Here is a 16652-nt window from a genome sequence, read left to right as displayed (position 1 = left end):
ACCATAATCGGTAGTAAAGTGTGTTACTTTAACCTCCGAATATACTCAATTTTCGAATTTTAGCACTACCATAATCGGCAGTAAATTTGACTTCTGAATGTATATTGGCCCCAAAATGTGATTTTGCAAAATCCTAAAATTTTCTGGTACTACCATAATCGGTAGTAAAGTGTGTTATTTTAACCTCCGAATATATTCAATTTTCGAATATTAGTACTACCATAATCGGTAGTAAATTTGACTTCCGAATGTATATTGACCCCAAAATATGATTTTGCCAAAATTCTAAAATTTTCGAACTTTGGTACTACCATAATCGGTAGTAAAGTGTGTTACTTTAACCTCCGAATATACTAAATTTTCGAATTTTAGTACTACCATAATCGGAAGTAAATTGTGTTAATAAGTGAGGCTTATTATCTGCCGATTGTGTTCATGGCCTCAAATTCAAATTTTTAAAACTTAACAAAAATTTCAAAATTTTCTATTTTCACAATCGGTAGTTAATGGTGTTCATTATCTATCGATTGTGCGTAACTTTTTGTATAGAGAAATTTAATTTTTAGAATCAAGAATCATCGGTAGGTAAAGTAGATAATAATCTACCGATTATGTTTCTGCTAGTGCAAATCCAAGAATAACAACCATAATCGGTAGGTAAAATAGATAGTTATCTACCGATTATGTTTCTGCTACTGTAAATCCAAGAAAATTTTCGGATTAAATTTTTGATTTCAAGTAATCAAATCCTAATTTTGAATGACAACTACTATCATTTATTCGTTTTGTTTGTTGAACTCTTTTTTTTTATGTTCTAAGTTTCAACTTTAAGGTTAATGAATTTTGGGTTTTAATTTTAATTTTAAACAATCAATCATAACATTTGTTTGATCGACGATCTTTGTTTTCAATCAAAATTAAAATGATGAAAAAAAAAATTCAATGGGTAGAAAAGAGAAGAAGAAGTGGAATAATATGATTATGAAAATAAAGGATATAGGTTTAGATTTAGTATAAAGGTGAAGGACAATATAGACAATTTTCTATTTTCAAGACACCCTTTAACCTCCTTCAATGGATGGGAATAAAAAGGTGGCCCCTAATTCCTTTTGAGTGGCCCCTAAAAACGCAAGGTAAGATAATCATTTATTCTATTTTGTGAACAATCCATTTGAACAAGAAAAAATGGTAGTAGAGGAAGAAGATGAAGAAACGTGTTTATTTTTGTTCAAGTTTAGTTTTTGATTTTAATTAGAATTAGATTAGGTAATTAGGTAAATTGTCAAAGGGTATTTTTGTGTGTGTGTGTGTGTGTTTTTTGTAGAATAGGTCCCCTCATCCACATTTAGGACACTAGAATTCATAGAAGCCCTGAAACCGAATCTTTGGAGCCCCTATAATAGGTTTCTTATACAATGTCGGCCCATATCTGTCTGAATTTTCTTTTTTTGTAAACTAGAATTCATTGAAAGAACTAAGTTATGGTGTTAGAAACGTGAATTACATTTGTAGTAAAGCCATTTAATATAGATGGTGTAGTACCTTTCCTAGTCACAACCTGCATTAGGCAGGCATGTCGGCGTAAAAACTTTAGACATACTTTTATGAGATAGAATCTTTACAGATTAAATCCTTTTATCAAAAACTTAATAAAATAATTTTTTTATCTTTTTTGAAATCTTTCATGGTATCAGTCTTCCAAGGAAAATTTTGATTTTTTCATCTTTTGATCCAATATTTCTTAACACAAATTCCGCTGCAACTATAATTTCTTAACATCTCTAAGATCAATATCCATTATTTCTTAAAATCATTACAATTTGTTAATTCGATTTCTCTGATACTTCTAGATATAGATGTTAGAGCACTACTCGGTCGAACTCGCAACCGTTGATATCTCAAACTTGTTTGTCAAGTTTAGGTGATCAAAACTATAAGTCTTGATATCTAGTCTACTTATAGCTATGTCTCGGACTAGGATAGAATGTGTAGTTGAGATTTAGACTTCATGCGTTCATCGATTGAAGACGAAGATCTACTGAGGAGATCTTGGAGAAACTTCATCAACAAAGGATATGTGGAGACTAAAACGTAGCTATCACTCAGAAGTCTATTCTATTCTATCTCCTATGGAGGCTAAGTCGTATAACTATATAGACTTTCACATTATACACATTTGATATTTCGAGCTGAGTTTAACTCGCTTATATCTTTCTCGAAATATGTGTTGGAAGCTTTTTATTTAGCTACGTTCATCATTATTCTTGACGAGTTTAGTTGGAAACAATTTATTTGTTGGAAACTAAATAATGATTCAAAAGATGATCATGTGAAAATTGCGTTGAAACATCTTACATGATTTGTGTGAGATAGTCATTTGATGTAGACTCAGAATGTTTCGTATTGATCATTCGATCACTTGAAAATTACTTATAAGCTAATCGTTTGTGTGAGACAGATACTGTCGTCTTTTAAGGATGTTTCAATGATTGAAATGGGAGTTTAGAAAAATTAACCATTGTATGGATATAGTATAGTATGCATACCAGTATGCAAACTGTTGTAGTATGATTCAGGTCCGGGAACCTTGTATGCATACCAGTATGCGAACGGTTTTACCTGAGTTAGGTCCGGGACGACAGTATGCATACCCGTTTGCGAACTGTCGGACAAGAATAGTGTCCAGAACTTAATTTTGCGTACCCGTTTGGAAACTAAGTTGGTTTATGTTCTAAAATCGGTTAAGTATGATTTCATACTCATTAACAAATACATATAAATTAAGGAATGCAATCTTTACAAACCGTGGCTTAATGTTCATGAATTGATTCTCTTGAATCAATCCAATTTTGATTCAATTGTGTCTTTTATACTTCTATGAGAATATAAACAATTGAACAACTCTATGAGTAACACAATTAGATTCATTTTATTATAATTTTATCTAGGAGTGTTAGATTTTAACTTCGTTTAACTATTGTTGAGCCAACTCAATATACACGTTTAGGTACGGTTACCCATATCTAAATTAAAGTATATTTCATTTGTGTGTAATAAGTTAAGACCATCTAACGGTGGAGAGATATTTCTTTGGTTTTAAGCAAACTTAGCTTGAATCTTAAATCAGGATTTTATCTAACGGTGAATATTGATTGATTTGTTCCAAAGCTATCAAACCCTGATTTGAAAATTATATAAGGGAGAACTCTAGCAACGGGGAAGCCCAATCCCCACACCTCCTATGTGATACTAGTTGCGTACTAGAGTGGATTCTCCTTTAACCTAGGTTTTTCCTAAAACCATTATAGGTTAACGACTTAAAGACTTCATTGGGATTTGAAGCCAGGCCAAACTATTTTCTATGTAGTTGCGTGTTCTGATCTTACTTGTTCTATCGTATTGAGTACTATCTTCTCTAATATTGGCTCGAGATTTATCTACGATAGGTAAGATATAAAAAGTAATCACAAAGTTCTTCGTCTCATTATTTGTGATTCCACAATAACTTGTTCTACTACCCTATAGTTAAGTTATTGTGAGGTGATTGATATTTCTAGGTTGTTCTTTGGGAATATAAGACCGGATTATCAGTTGGTTCATGTTCACCTTGATTTATCAAAAATGCGGAACAAAAACTTCGTAGGCATTTCTGTGGGAGACAGATTTATCTATCAGAATAGACTTTTCTGTGGGACACAAATTTTTTTTATCAAGTCTTCGACTTTGGGTCGTAGCAACTCTTAGTTGTGGGTGAGATCAGTTAGGGGAATCAAGTGCGTAGAGTCCTGCTGGGATTCAGAGGCGTAAGGAACGTGACTGTACCTTAATCGGTGTGAGACTTGGTTAGGGTTCAAATACATTCTAGTCCGAAGTTAACTTGTAGTAGGCTAGTGTCTGTAACGGCTTAATACAGTATGGTGTTCAAATCTGGACTAGGTCCCGGAGTTTTTCTGCATTTGCGGTTTTCTCATTAACAAAACTTCTGGTGTCTGTGTTATTTATTTTCTGCATTATATTTGTTTATATAATTGAAATATCACAGGTTGTGTGTAGTTCAATCAATTGGTAAATCCGACCTTTGGTTGTTGATTGAAATTGATTAACACTTGAACATTGGCTTTTGATACCGTTAAAGTTATTTCTCATACCAATCAGGCTCACAGATTTCTATCGATTCGATTGCAGATTGTATTGATAAATTGAGATATAACTCTTGGATGTCTTTCCTTGATTGAGTATGACTGTCTAGTTGATTCTCTTGGAATTATATTGGAGTTAGTCCATACATATTGCTGAACGAAATATTGGGTGTGGTTGTTAGACCCCTGCTTTTTCAATTTTTATCAGAGCAGGTAAACATGTTTAAGACCTCACAAGTCTGTGTTTGTAGCAATTTGACTCTATGGACAGAAGCGCTATCTCTATAAACGTACCGCCAATCTTCAATGGCTCGAATTAATTATGGTGGAAATTTTTTATGCGTGCCTTTCTTAAAGAAAGTGATTTTCAATCATGGGTTTATGTTGTTAATGGATATAATCCTCCAATGGTTACAATAGACGGTGTTACTGTTGCAAAGGATATTGGTAGGTATGAGCCTGACAAGATTCTCGCTGCAAAGCAAAATTCTGACGGCTTAAATGCTATCATACATGCCATTACCCCCAGATCTTCCGCACCATATGACTACATGCACTCGGTCTAAAGATGATTGGGATATCTTAGAAACTGTATTTGAAGGGAGTACCTCTGAAAATGAAGCTAGGGTTTAAAACCTAAATTCTGACTAGAAAACCTTCGTATGGCTGATGAAGATTCATTTTGATGAGTTTAATCACAAAGCGTCTGAAATTGTTAATCCATCCTTGCATTGGGTAAGACTATTCCTGAAAAGGACATTGTGATGAAAATTCTTAGATCCTTACCAGCTAGATACGATTCTAAGAAACATGCCATCGTTGAAGGAAATAACCTTGATACACTTTCCAGAAATTATCTTGTTGGGAAGTTAAAGATCTTTGATCATGAGCATACATCCAAATCTGGAAAGGATATTGCTTTCAAAGCACAAAAGAACACTAAATTACTTGACAAAAGTAAAAGTGCTGGCAACTCTGTAGTTGATCCTATTGAGACTGATTCATCAGATGAAGATCTTGACAACTCAGTTTCACTGATCACAAGATAGTTTAGAGATCTTCTTTTGAAGAGAAGTAAACGGTTCATCAGAGATAAACCCAGGACATCAGTCAAACCTCATGACCATGTCCCTCCTGAAAACAGGGACACCGTCGATACTGATGATGAGGATATGCCACAGTGCTTTAAGTGTAAAGGTTTTGGTCATTTTTCTAATGAGTGTCCAAATTGTAGAAAATACACTGGGTACAAAGGTCTTGCTGCAACTCTTGATGAAATGTCTTATCACTATGATTCAAATGAAGATGAAAAATCAAGTGTTGCACTCCTTAGTGAAAATATTAATTTTGATAATTGTAGTAATACGTACATCAATCTTGATATCCTTCCTGGAGAAAATTCTTCAACCACTTTGGAGGATAAAATGGATTTTTCCTTATCTACTGAAAATTCTATCTCACATGTTTAAGGTACCACAATTTGTTTAGCAGCATGCTCAGCTATGGTGTCTGTACCGTCCTCCACATTGACATGTTCTTATTGTACTTTTAAGGTTCATGAACTCTCTAATTGTTTCAATTACAAACATAAAATAAGATATGTCAACAAACTTCAAAGGAGAGCAAATCGATTAGCAAACAAGCACAAATTTGTTCAGAAGTCGAATTCATCTGAGGTATGTAGAATCAACTCATCTCCGAAGAAGTTAATTTCTAAAGAAAAAGATAGACCTCTATAGAAAAGAACAAGGTCTAAAAAGGGTATTAAGAATTTCGTACAAGAATTGAATGGTGTACAGATCATTGTTCACCCCAATACAACTTAATTATGTTGAAGGTGCATCTTGTCTCATGTGCCCGGATTTAAAAAGAGACAAGACTTATGTACAATCGGGTTTTAGGAAAAGAAATTTTTTTTTTTTGGGAATTCTGTTGATCTTTACATAATTGATGATTGAAAAGGTTTACCCTTCTTTGATTATTAAAAGAGGGTTAAATTCGATAATTCTACCTTTTTTTAGGGTTATGAGTTGGTCGTACGTGAATCCTACTTACTCTCTGTTTAGGTTTCGTAACCCTACATTCCTTTTTCCTTCTCTAAAACTCTTTTTATATCAAGAGATTGCTTGTGGAGTTAGTTTTGTGTGTTTCTTCACAATTCCATATCTTGATGGAGACTCCAAGTATCACATCTTCTGATGGAAAAGACGTTAATATGATTGTTAAGCCATCAATCATGAAGGAAAAAGATAAATCTCATTCCTCTACAACTTTGAAGAGAAAAAGGAAGAATATGAAGAAACCAAGGGCTAACCCCTCAAATCTTCAGAAGTTTTTTGGTGTTTTTGAAGAGTTGAAAGAAACAAGGATGGAGATTCAACAAATAAAGATTATTGTTCTAAGAACTCTTGAAATTCAGAAGGCCGTGGTTCGGCATCAGTCTATAAGGTTCGTTGGAATTGACTCCTTTCTTCATGAACCTTATGTTCCAATGTCTGTTGATGATAAGGAGTTCGGGGACGATAAAGAATTTTTGAAGAATCTTAATGTCTAGGAAACTTCTTATGAGAATTTATTCTTGAGATTACACATAGCTATCGCCAACGATTTTCATCTTGCAAAGTTTTGGATTTATTTATTTAAATTCTAAGTTATTTGGAAAATGATTTTGCAGTATTAATCTTCATGGTTTTATATATTGCAAAAACTTTATGGGATATGTATGTTTACGTCCGTGAACTATGATTATCTCATATATGTTAAAAGTTAAGTCTATTATGTCTTTATGCAAATATTGATAAAAGATAGAATGAACTTTTGAATATTCCGCAGTATTGATCTTTCCCTGATCCACTTCTATGTGAAAGTGTTGTATGGCTCCGTAAGTTTTCTTATGTTGAGCATTTCCAACTAAATTAATCATTAAGGTTATCTTGTGGTTAATTTATTTGAGTTTTCTTGATACAAATTCATGTTTCATGTGATTTGTTAATGTCCAAAGAAATCCTTCTTTTCTTGTAAAAGTAAGGTCGCTCTTGTTGTTCTTTCGGGAATGACATTTTATGGGGGAGGGTTCTTAATTGATGTGCTTAATTGCCAAATCTTTGTGGGGAGTGCAACAATGGAATATTGTAGGAGTTTTCTTGTATCTTTATAAACTCCTTGATGAATACACTAAGTTTTGACTATGTGAAATCATCGAAACCAAGTTGACATGTTCCTTTTTAGTCATGAAGTATCTCTATGAGAAGTTCATTACGATCCCGCTAATTTTCATACCTTTGCCAATTTATATTGACAAAAAGGTGGAGAATTATTTTTTTAGTTCATACTATATACATATGGTTTACGGATCATTATGTAAGGGGGAGTGATTTTGATTGTGAGATGAAGTGTTGACTAAGGGGGAATGATACATATCACCATAGTATTATTGTCAAAGTTGTGATACAATTGAACTTTGATGTTGTGTAATAATACTATGACACTGTATAACAATATGAAAACAATTTTGTTGATTACTGTTATAGCTATGGATCTTCAACAACATTGATGCTGAGTTGAACACGTTCATAATCACTGGAGTACTTGGAGTGACAAAGAATTCAAGGAATGTTGAAGAACCAAGGAATTCAAGTATGTTGGATGAGAAACTATAAAGTTTATTTATTTTGTAATCCATATGTATTGATAGTTTTGTCACTAAAATTGACAAAGGGGGAGATTGTTAGAGCACTCCTCGGTCGAACTCGCAAGCATTTCTATCTCAAGCTTGTTTTTCAAGTTTAGGTGATCAAAACTACAAGTCTTGATTTCTAGTCTACTTATAGCTATGTCTCGGACAAGGATAGAATGTGTAGTTGAGCTTTAGACTTCACGACGTTTATCGATTGAACATGAAGATCTACACGAAGAGCTTGGAGGAACTTCATCAACAAATGGTATGTGGAGACTAAAACTTATCTATCACTCAGAAGTCTATTCTATTCTATCTCCTATTGATACTAAATCGTATAGCTATATAAACTTTCACGTTATATACATTTGATATTTCGAGCTGAGTTTAGCTCGCTTATATCTTTCTCGAAATATGTGTTGGAAGCTTTTTGCTTTAGCTACGTTCATCATTATTCTTGTTGGAAACAATTTATTTGTTGGAAACTAAATAATGATTCATCATATGAAAATTGTGTTGAAACATCTTACATGATTTGTGTGAGACAGTCATTTGATGTAGCCTCGGAATGTTTCGTACTGATCATTCAACCACGTGAAAATTACTTATAAGCTAATAGTTTGTGTGATACAACTATTTTCGTCTTCTAAGCATGTTTCAATGATTGAAATGGGAGTTTAGGACAATTAACCATTGTCTGGATATAGCACAGTATGCATACCAGTATGCAAACTGTTGTAGTATGATTCAGGTCGGGAAACCAAGTTTGCATACCAGTATGCGAACGGTTTTAACTGTTAAAGTTCGGGAACCTAGTATGCATACCAGTATGCGAACGGTTTTACCTGAGTTAGGTCCGGGACGACAGTATGCATACTCGTTTGCGAACTGTCGGACAAGATCAATGTCCAGAACTTAAGCTTGCGTACCCGTTTGCAAATTAAGTTGGTTTATGTTCTAAAATCGGTTAAGTATGATTTCATACTCATGAAAAAATACATATATAAATTAAGGAATGTAATCTTTGCAAACCGTGGCTTAATGTTCATGAATTGATTTTCTTGAATCAATCCGATTTTGTTTCAATTGTGACTTGTATACTTCTATGAGAATATAAACAATTGAACAACTCTATAAGTAAAACAATTAGATTCATTTAATTATAATTTGATCTAGAAGTGTTAGAAGAATGTGGTTAACAGAAAAGTATTCATATGGATAAGTTAACTATTGTTGAGCCAACTGTTGTATCCCTTATACTCTCAGACCTGCCCTTATCCGAGTTAATCAGGTGCCTCAGTAATTAGTCGCGTCATTGATTGGTTAAGTGTGCGAGTTATTAACTGGTCAGGTGTTGACCATTGATATATAACCATGTGTCGAACTCGGATAGTTTTAGATTAGGTTTAATCATTTTTCATTTAAGCTGTAAGAAGAGTTATCTCTTCATTGTTATCTGAATTTGTTATGAACAGAACTTAGCTGCGCCTCTGTGCCAGAATTTTGGCTTGAATCCTTGATTCAAGAGGTGAATTTCACCATTTTATCTTCATCTCTGTGTTAAATTGTTGTAGGTATACAATATTTGGCATCAGATCCGTTCTATCCACCCAAACTTTCTCAAAAAAAAAATTCACCATGACTCTCAAGGAGGTAAACGAGAAGGTTGAATCTCACACCGCTGCAATTGCCAAATTACAGGCTAACTTCACCACCTTTTCATCGGATCTGAACTCAAAGTTTGATTTACTGCTCAAGAGATTCGATTCCATTTCGGAACCGGCTAGCACTTCTCACCAAGACTCTCAATGGGAACCTTGTTTCTCATCTGTTAATCAACCACACTTTCAGCATCATCGTCTTCCTAAGCTAGATTTTCCACGCTTTGATGGGGAGAATCCGAGAGCTTGGATTCAAAAGAGTGAAAGGTATTTTGAGCTTAATGATATTGAGGAGCACAAGAAGGTAAATATAGCTGCTATTTATCTTGAAGGTAAAGATGAAACTTGGTTTTTAAACTTTCAAGTTAATAGACATGGAATTACTTGGCAAGATCTAGCTATTCATCTCTGTGCACGCTTTGAAAACCCTATTGAGGAGAATTTTGTTGGCAGTTTTAATAAATTAACACAAACATCTTCTGTGGATGATTATTATGAAGAGTTTGAAATGTTAAAAACCTTAATGTTGAAGATGAATCTGACACTTACTGAAGAATACTTTGTAATGAGTTTCCCCAGTGGCTTGAAAGATGAAATCAACAAATCCATTTCTATGTTTCATCCTAAAACATTAGCAGATGCCTTTTCCCTTGCCAGATTACAAGAGCAGAAACTCACTCTTGCAACACCTACTACTAAGTCATTTTCAAAATCATTTCAAGCTTCCTTCACCAATAATAGACAATCCTCTTATACCAATTTTCCTCCTAAACAAATTTTAACTTCTCCCAAATATGCTCCCATCACTCCTAGGTCCTCTTTCACTATGCCCACAAAAATTCAATCCCCAACACCTACTATTAAGAGACTTACTCCTGAAGAAATGAATAGAAGGAGAGCTCAAGGGTTGTGTTATAATTGTGATGAGGTCTACAAGACAGGCCACTTTTGTAAGGGCAAACAGAAGTTATTCATGCTACAAATGGATACTAATGAACTGCAGGATACTGAGGAAGAGGAGGAAGTGTTTGGAGAGACTAATGAATCACCAGTCCACTCTGATGTGGAAATTTCAGTACATTCTCTCACAGGAACTGCAACAGGTGACACTATTAGAATTCCTGGTCTTCTCTATAACAAGAAGGTCTCCATTCTGATTGACTCAGGCAGTACTACCAGCTTTATTGACAGTGCTCTAGCAAGCTCCATCCAGTGCCACATTGAACCTACGGTACCAATGCTAGTCACAGTTGCTAATGGGGAAAAGACTGTAAGCACTGATAATTGTCCTCATCTGACTTGGAGCATGCAAGGTCACCAGTTTGTGGAAAGTTTAAGGATATTGCCACTAGGTGGGTGTGACATTGTCTTGGGGGCTGATTGGTTAAGAACTCTAGGTGATGTTGTCTTTAACTTCTCGAAATTATCTATTTCTTTTAAGTACAAAGGAAAGAAGATTACATTACAAGGCATATCTCCTAAGCCTTCCATGTTAATGATGAGTGGTGAGGCAGTCAAGAATTTTTTTACAAAGAATTCTCATGGATTGGTGGGTCATCTATTTTCCATTTCCACACCTACTTCTCCGCCTTCAACACCCCCTGAACTACTTCCTATACTTCAAGAGTTTCAAGATATCTTTGTTGAGCCAACTCAACTTCCACCTCAGAGAAGTCTAGATCACACAATTCCTTTACAACCAAACGCAATTCCTGTTAACCAAAGAGCATATAAATGTCGTTATATGCAAAAAGGTGTTGTTGAACATCTAGTTAAAAAGATGCTTGACTCTGTCATCATTTAGCCTAGCCATAGTCCTTTTGCTTCACCTATTCCTTTGGTCAAGAAAAAGGACAACACATGGAGATTTTGTGTTGATTATAGGAAGTTAAACAACATTACCATCAAGGATAAATTCCCAATACCAATTATTGAGGAATTGTTGGATGAGTTAAATGGTGCCATTATATTTACAAGAATTGACTTGAGAGATGGTTACCATCAAATCAGAGTTCATATTGCAAATATCTTCAAAACAGCTTTCAGAACACATCAGGGCCACTATGAGTTTAAGGTGATGTCATTTGGCCTCACTAATGCCCGAGATACATTTCAAGCTTTAATGAATGAGATATTTCAACCATCTTTGAGGAAGTTTATTCTTGTCTTTTTTGATGATATCTTAATCTACAGCGAGTCCATGGCTGAACACCTGGAACATCTCAAATTTACATTTTCATTACTCAGACAACACCAACTGTATGCTAAAATCTCCAAATGTTTTTTTTTGTTCAAGCATCCCTAGAGTATTTGGGACACATCATTTCAGGTGCAAGGGTCTGTGCTCATCCAAACAAGATAGCATGTATGCAATCTTGGCCACAACCAACAACTATTAAGGAGTTGAGAGGTTTTCTTGGCCTTACAGGATACTACAGAAAATTGGTAAAAGATTATGGATCCATAAGTAAGCCGCTCACTGATCTCCTTAAGAAGAATTCTTTTCTTTGGTCTCCATCTGCCACACAAGCTTTTGAAAAACTCAATCTCGCAATGACCAGCACTTCAATATTGGATTTTCCTAATTTTACTAAGCCTTTTGTGGTTGAGAGTGATGCAAATGACTTGTGTATTGGAGCTGTCTTACTGCAGGAGGGTAAACCCATAGCTTTCTACAGCAAGACATTAGTCCCAAGAGCTAGAGATCTATCTACTTATGAGAAGGAACTTTTAGCCATTGTCATGGCAGTTCAAAGGTGGAGACACTACCTCCAAGGAGCTAAATTCACCATTCAGACAGATCATCAAAGCATTAAATACTTCTTGGAGAAAAGGATTACTACTACATTACAACGAAGATGGTTGATTAAGCTCTTAGGCTTTGATTATGACATAACTTACAAAAAGGGTGCTGAAAATATTGTAGTTGATGCAGTTTCTAGAAGACCACATTCTACTGCTAACTGCAACTTGTTATCTACTTCCACTCCATCTTGGGCTCAAGAGGTAATATCCAGCTATACAAATGATGCCAAGGTCCAACTACTTATTTCTAAACTTCTTCACAGTCCTTCAAGCATTGAGCAGTTTACTTACAAGGAAGGAATTTTTAGATACAAAACAAAGATTTACATTGGTAATGGACATGCTGTGAGACAATCACTTCTACATTCTCTTCACACCTCAGCTGTGGGAGGGCACTCTGGCATTCAAGCTACTTATGCAAGAGCAAAGAGCCATTTTTATTGTCAAGTCTTAAAAAAGGATGTACTGCTATTTGTGTCTCAGTGTGATATATGCCAGAGAAACAAAAGTGACCACACAAATGTTGCTGGCCTGCTCCGACCCTTGCCCATCCCTGATTATGCTTGGCAATATATTACTATGGATTTTATTGAGGGTCTTCCCATCAGCAATAAAAAGAGTGTCATTTTAGTGGTTGTTGACATATTAACAAAATATGCCCACTTCATTGCCCTGCAGCACCCATATACAACTTCCTCTGTGGTACAGCTTTTTATCAATCAGGTATTCAAGTTGCATGGTCTGCCTGCATCCATAGTGTCTGACAGAGACAAGATTTTTACCAGTACATTTTGGAATGATTTATTCAAAGCAATGGGTACCAGCCTGAACTTGAGCACTGCTTACCACCCTCAAGCATATTGCCAAACTGGGAGGGTTAATGCTTGCTTAGAAAACTATTTGAGATGTCTCACAGGTCACAAACCAAGCAGTTGGAGCAAGTGGTTATCTATGGCAGAATGGTGGTATAATACTAGCTTTCACAGGGGATTAAAGATGTCCCCATTTCAAGCTTTATATGGCTACTTACCTCCTCATTTGGCTTTTCCATCTCATGCCACTACTTCTGTTGTTGTTGTAGAAACTTACTTACAGGACAGGGACAACATGCTTCACATTATCAAGGAGTCTCTGCAACATGCACAAGATAGGATGAAATTATATGCTGACTCATCAAGGGTGGAAAGGTCTTTCGTAGAAGGAGACCTAGTTTATCTCAAGATGCAACCTTACAGGAAAGCTTCAATGGCCATTAGGAAGAACATAAAATTGTCTGCCAAGTACTATGGTCCCTTCAAGGTTCTGCAAAAGGTTGGTATTGTGGCCTACAAACTACAGATGCCATCACATTAAAGAATCCACCATGTGTTCCACGTATCACAGCTAAAGAAGCATATTGGACTGCAACATACTCCTTCTCCTATACTTCCTGTAGTCGACACACATGGTGAGGTGATAATGCTTCCACAGAGAGTATTGGACAACATATCTATTCTCAGAAATAACAGCATCGTCCGCCAAGCCCTTATCCAATGGACCAACTCGTCTCCAGATGATGTTACATGGGAGGATGTCACCAATATTCAGTCACATTACCCTAGATTTTCCCTTGAGGACAAGGACACTATTTAGGGGAAGGCATTGTTGTATCCCTTATACTCTCAGACCTGCCCTTATCCGAGTTAATCAGGTGCCTCAGTAATTAGCCGCGTCATTGATTGGTTAAGTGTGCGAGTTATTAACTGGTTAGGTGTTGACCGTTGATAGATAACCACGTGTCGAACTCGGATAGTTTTAGATTAGGTTTAATCATTTTGAATTTAAGATGTAAGAAGAGTTATGTCTTCATTATTATCTGAATTTTTTATGAACAGAACTTGGTTGCGCCTCTGTGCCAGAAGTTTGGCTTGAATCCTTGATTCAAGAGGTGAATTTCACCATTCTATCTTCATCTCTGTATTAAATTGTTGTAGGGATACAACACCAACTCAATATACACGTTTAGGTACGGTTACCCATATCTAAATGAAAGTATATTTCATTTGTGTATAACAAGCTAAGACCATCTAACGGTGGAGAGATATTGCTTTGGCTTTAAGCAAACTTAGCTTGAATCTTAAATCAGGATTTCATCTAGCGGTGAATATTGATTGCTTTGTTCCAAAGCTATCAAACCCTGATTTGAAGACTATATAAGGGAGAACCCTAGCAACTGGGAAACCAAATCCCCACACATCTTGTGTGATACTAGTTGCGTACTAGAGTCGATTCTCCTTTAACCTAGGTTATTCCTAAAACCATTATAGGTTAACGGATTAAAGACTTCATTGGGATTCTGAAGCCAGGCCCAACTATTTTCTCTGTATTCTATCATATTGAGTACTATCTTCTCTAAGATTGGCTCGAGATTTATCTCTGATAAGTAAGATATAAAAAGTAATCACAAATCTCTTCGTCTCATTCTTTGTGATTCCACAATAACTTGTTCTACTACCATATAGTTAAGTTATTGTGAAGTGATTGATATTTCTAGGCTGTTCTTCGGGAATATAAGACCGGATTATCAATTGGTTCTTGTTCACCTTGATTTATCAAAAGACGGAACAAAAACTTTGTAGGTATTTATGTGGGAGACATATTTATCTATCAGAATAGACTTTTCCGTGGGATACAGATTTATTTATCAAGTCTTCGACTTTGGGTCGTAGCAACTCTTAGTTATGGATGAGATCAGCTAAGGGAATCAAGTGCGTAGAGTCTTGATGGGATTCAGAGGCGTAAGGAACGTGAGTGTACCTTAATCGGTGTGAGACTTGTTTAGGGATCGACTACATTCCAGTCCGAAGTTAACTTGTAGTAGGCTAGTGTCTATAGCGACTTAATACAGTGTGTTAGAGCATTGCTCGCTCGAGCTCGCAACCGTTGCTATCTCAAGCTTGTTTGTCAAGTTTAGTGATCAAAACTATAAGTCTTGATTTCTAGTCTACTTATAGCTATGTCTCGGACTAGGATAAAATGTGTAGTTGAGCTTTAGACTTCAAGGCGTTCATCGATTGACGACGAAGATCTACTGAGGAGATCTTGGAGGAAATTCATCAACAAAAGGTATGTGGAGACTGAAACTCATCTATCACTCGGAAAGTCTATTTCTACTCTATCTCCTACTCGAGACAAAAGTCGTATAACTATATAGTTTTCAATTTGTACACATTTGATATTTCGAGCTGAGTTTAACTCACTTACATATTTCTCGAAATATGTGTTGGTAAGCTTTCGCTTTGACCAAGTTCATCTTATATTCTTGATAAAAGTCAAAAGATGATCATGTGAAAACCGTATGGTAACATCTTACATGATTTGTGTGAGACAGTCATTTTATGTAGACTCGGAATGTTTCGTATTGATCATTCGATCACTTGAAAATTGCTTTGAAGCTAGTAGTTTGTGTGAGACAACTATTGTCGTCTTCTAAGAATGTTTCAATGATTTAAATGGAGTTTAGAACACTTAACATTAATTGGATTATAGACATAGTATGCGTACTTGCATATATGTTGATCCAAGACCGGTGTAGTATGCATACCCGTATGCGTACTGGCGAGGTCAGGTGAAGTCTGAGAGCCTTGGTATGCGTACACGTATGCGTACGAGCGAACTCAGTTGAAGTCCGGAAACTTTGGTATGCGTATCCGTACGTGTACTGATTTCAACTAATGTTTGGATGTGTGACATTATGCGTACCCGTTTGTGTACTGTCGAACACATTCCAAGTCCGACTACTTAAGTATGCGTACCCGTTTACATACTTGAGTGAGTTATGTTCTAAAATCGGTTATGTCATGAACCAATACATTAATGAAAAATGGAATGCAATCTTTTGCAAACCGTGGCTATAATGTTTATGAATCGATTTGAGTGAATCAAACCGATTTTGTTTCAATTGTTTCTTGTATACTTCTATGAGAATATAAACAATTGAGAAACTCTATAACTAGTTTCATTTAAGTCATTTGAACTAGTTGTGGTTAAGATGAATACGGTTGATATGAAAGTGTTCATATGGCTAACTTCGGTTAACTATTGTTGAGCCAACAAGGTGTACACGTTTAGGTACGGTTACTCATATCTAAATGAAGGTACATTTCATTTGTGAGTAACAAGCTAAGTTCGATCTAACAGTTGAAAGATATTAGCTTGAGTCTAATCAGGTTTTCATCTAACGGTGAATATTGAATGCTTTGTTACCAACGTAACATTGATTGCAAACCCTGATTTGAAGACTATATAAAGGAGAACTCTAGCAACTGGGAAACCGAATCCCCACACCTCTTGTGTGATACTAGTTGCGACTAGAGTCGATTCTCCTATAAC

General features: G+C 35.6%; 1 protein-coding gene across 1 annotated transcript; it reads left to right on the top strand.

Annotated features, from left to right (window-relative positions):
• Positions 1-9453: 9453 nt before the first annotated feature.
• LOC113272307 lies at positions 9454-11280 on the top strand. The gene has a single exon (XM_026522160.1). It carries the CDS (start codon positions 9454-9456, stop codon positions 11278-11280), a length of 1827 nt encoding a protein of 608 aa, XP_026377945.1.
• The last annotated feature ends 5372 nt before the right edge of the window (positions 11281-16652 follow it).

The sequence above is a fragment of the Papaver somniferum genome, chromosome 4 (genome assembly GCF_003573695.1).
Source record: "Papaver somniferum cultivar HN1 chromosome 4, ASM357369v1, whole genome shotgun sequence".
In the NCBI taxonomy this organism is placed as follows: domain Eukaryota; kingdom Viridiplantae; phylum Streptophyta; class Magnoliopsida; order Ranunculales; family Papaveraceae; genus Papaver; species Papaver somniferum.
Note: the sequence above shows the minus strand (reverse complement) of the source record. Positions and strands in the feature narration are given on the sequence as shown.

Excerpts from the sequence above, each read along its gene's own strand:
- LOC113272307 (XM_026522160.1), top strand. The coding sequence starts at position 9,454 with ATGACTCTCAAGGAGGTAAACGAGAAGGTTGAATCTCACACCGCTGCA.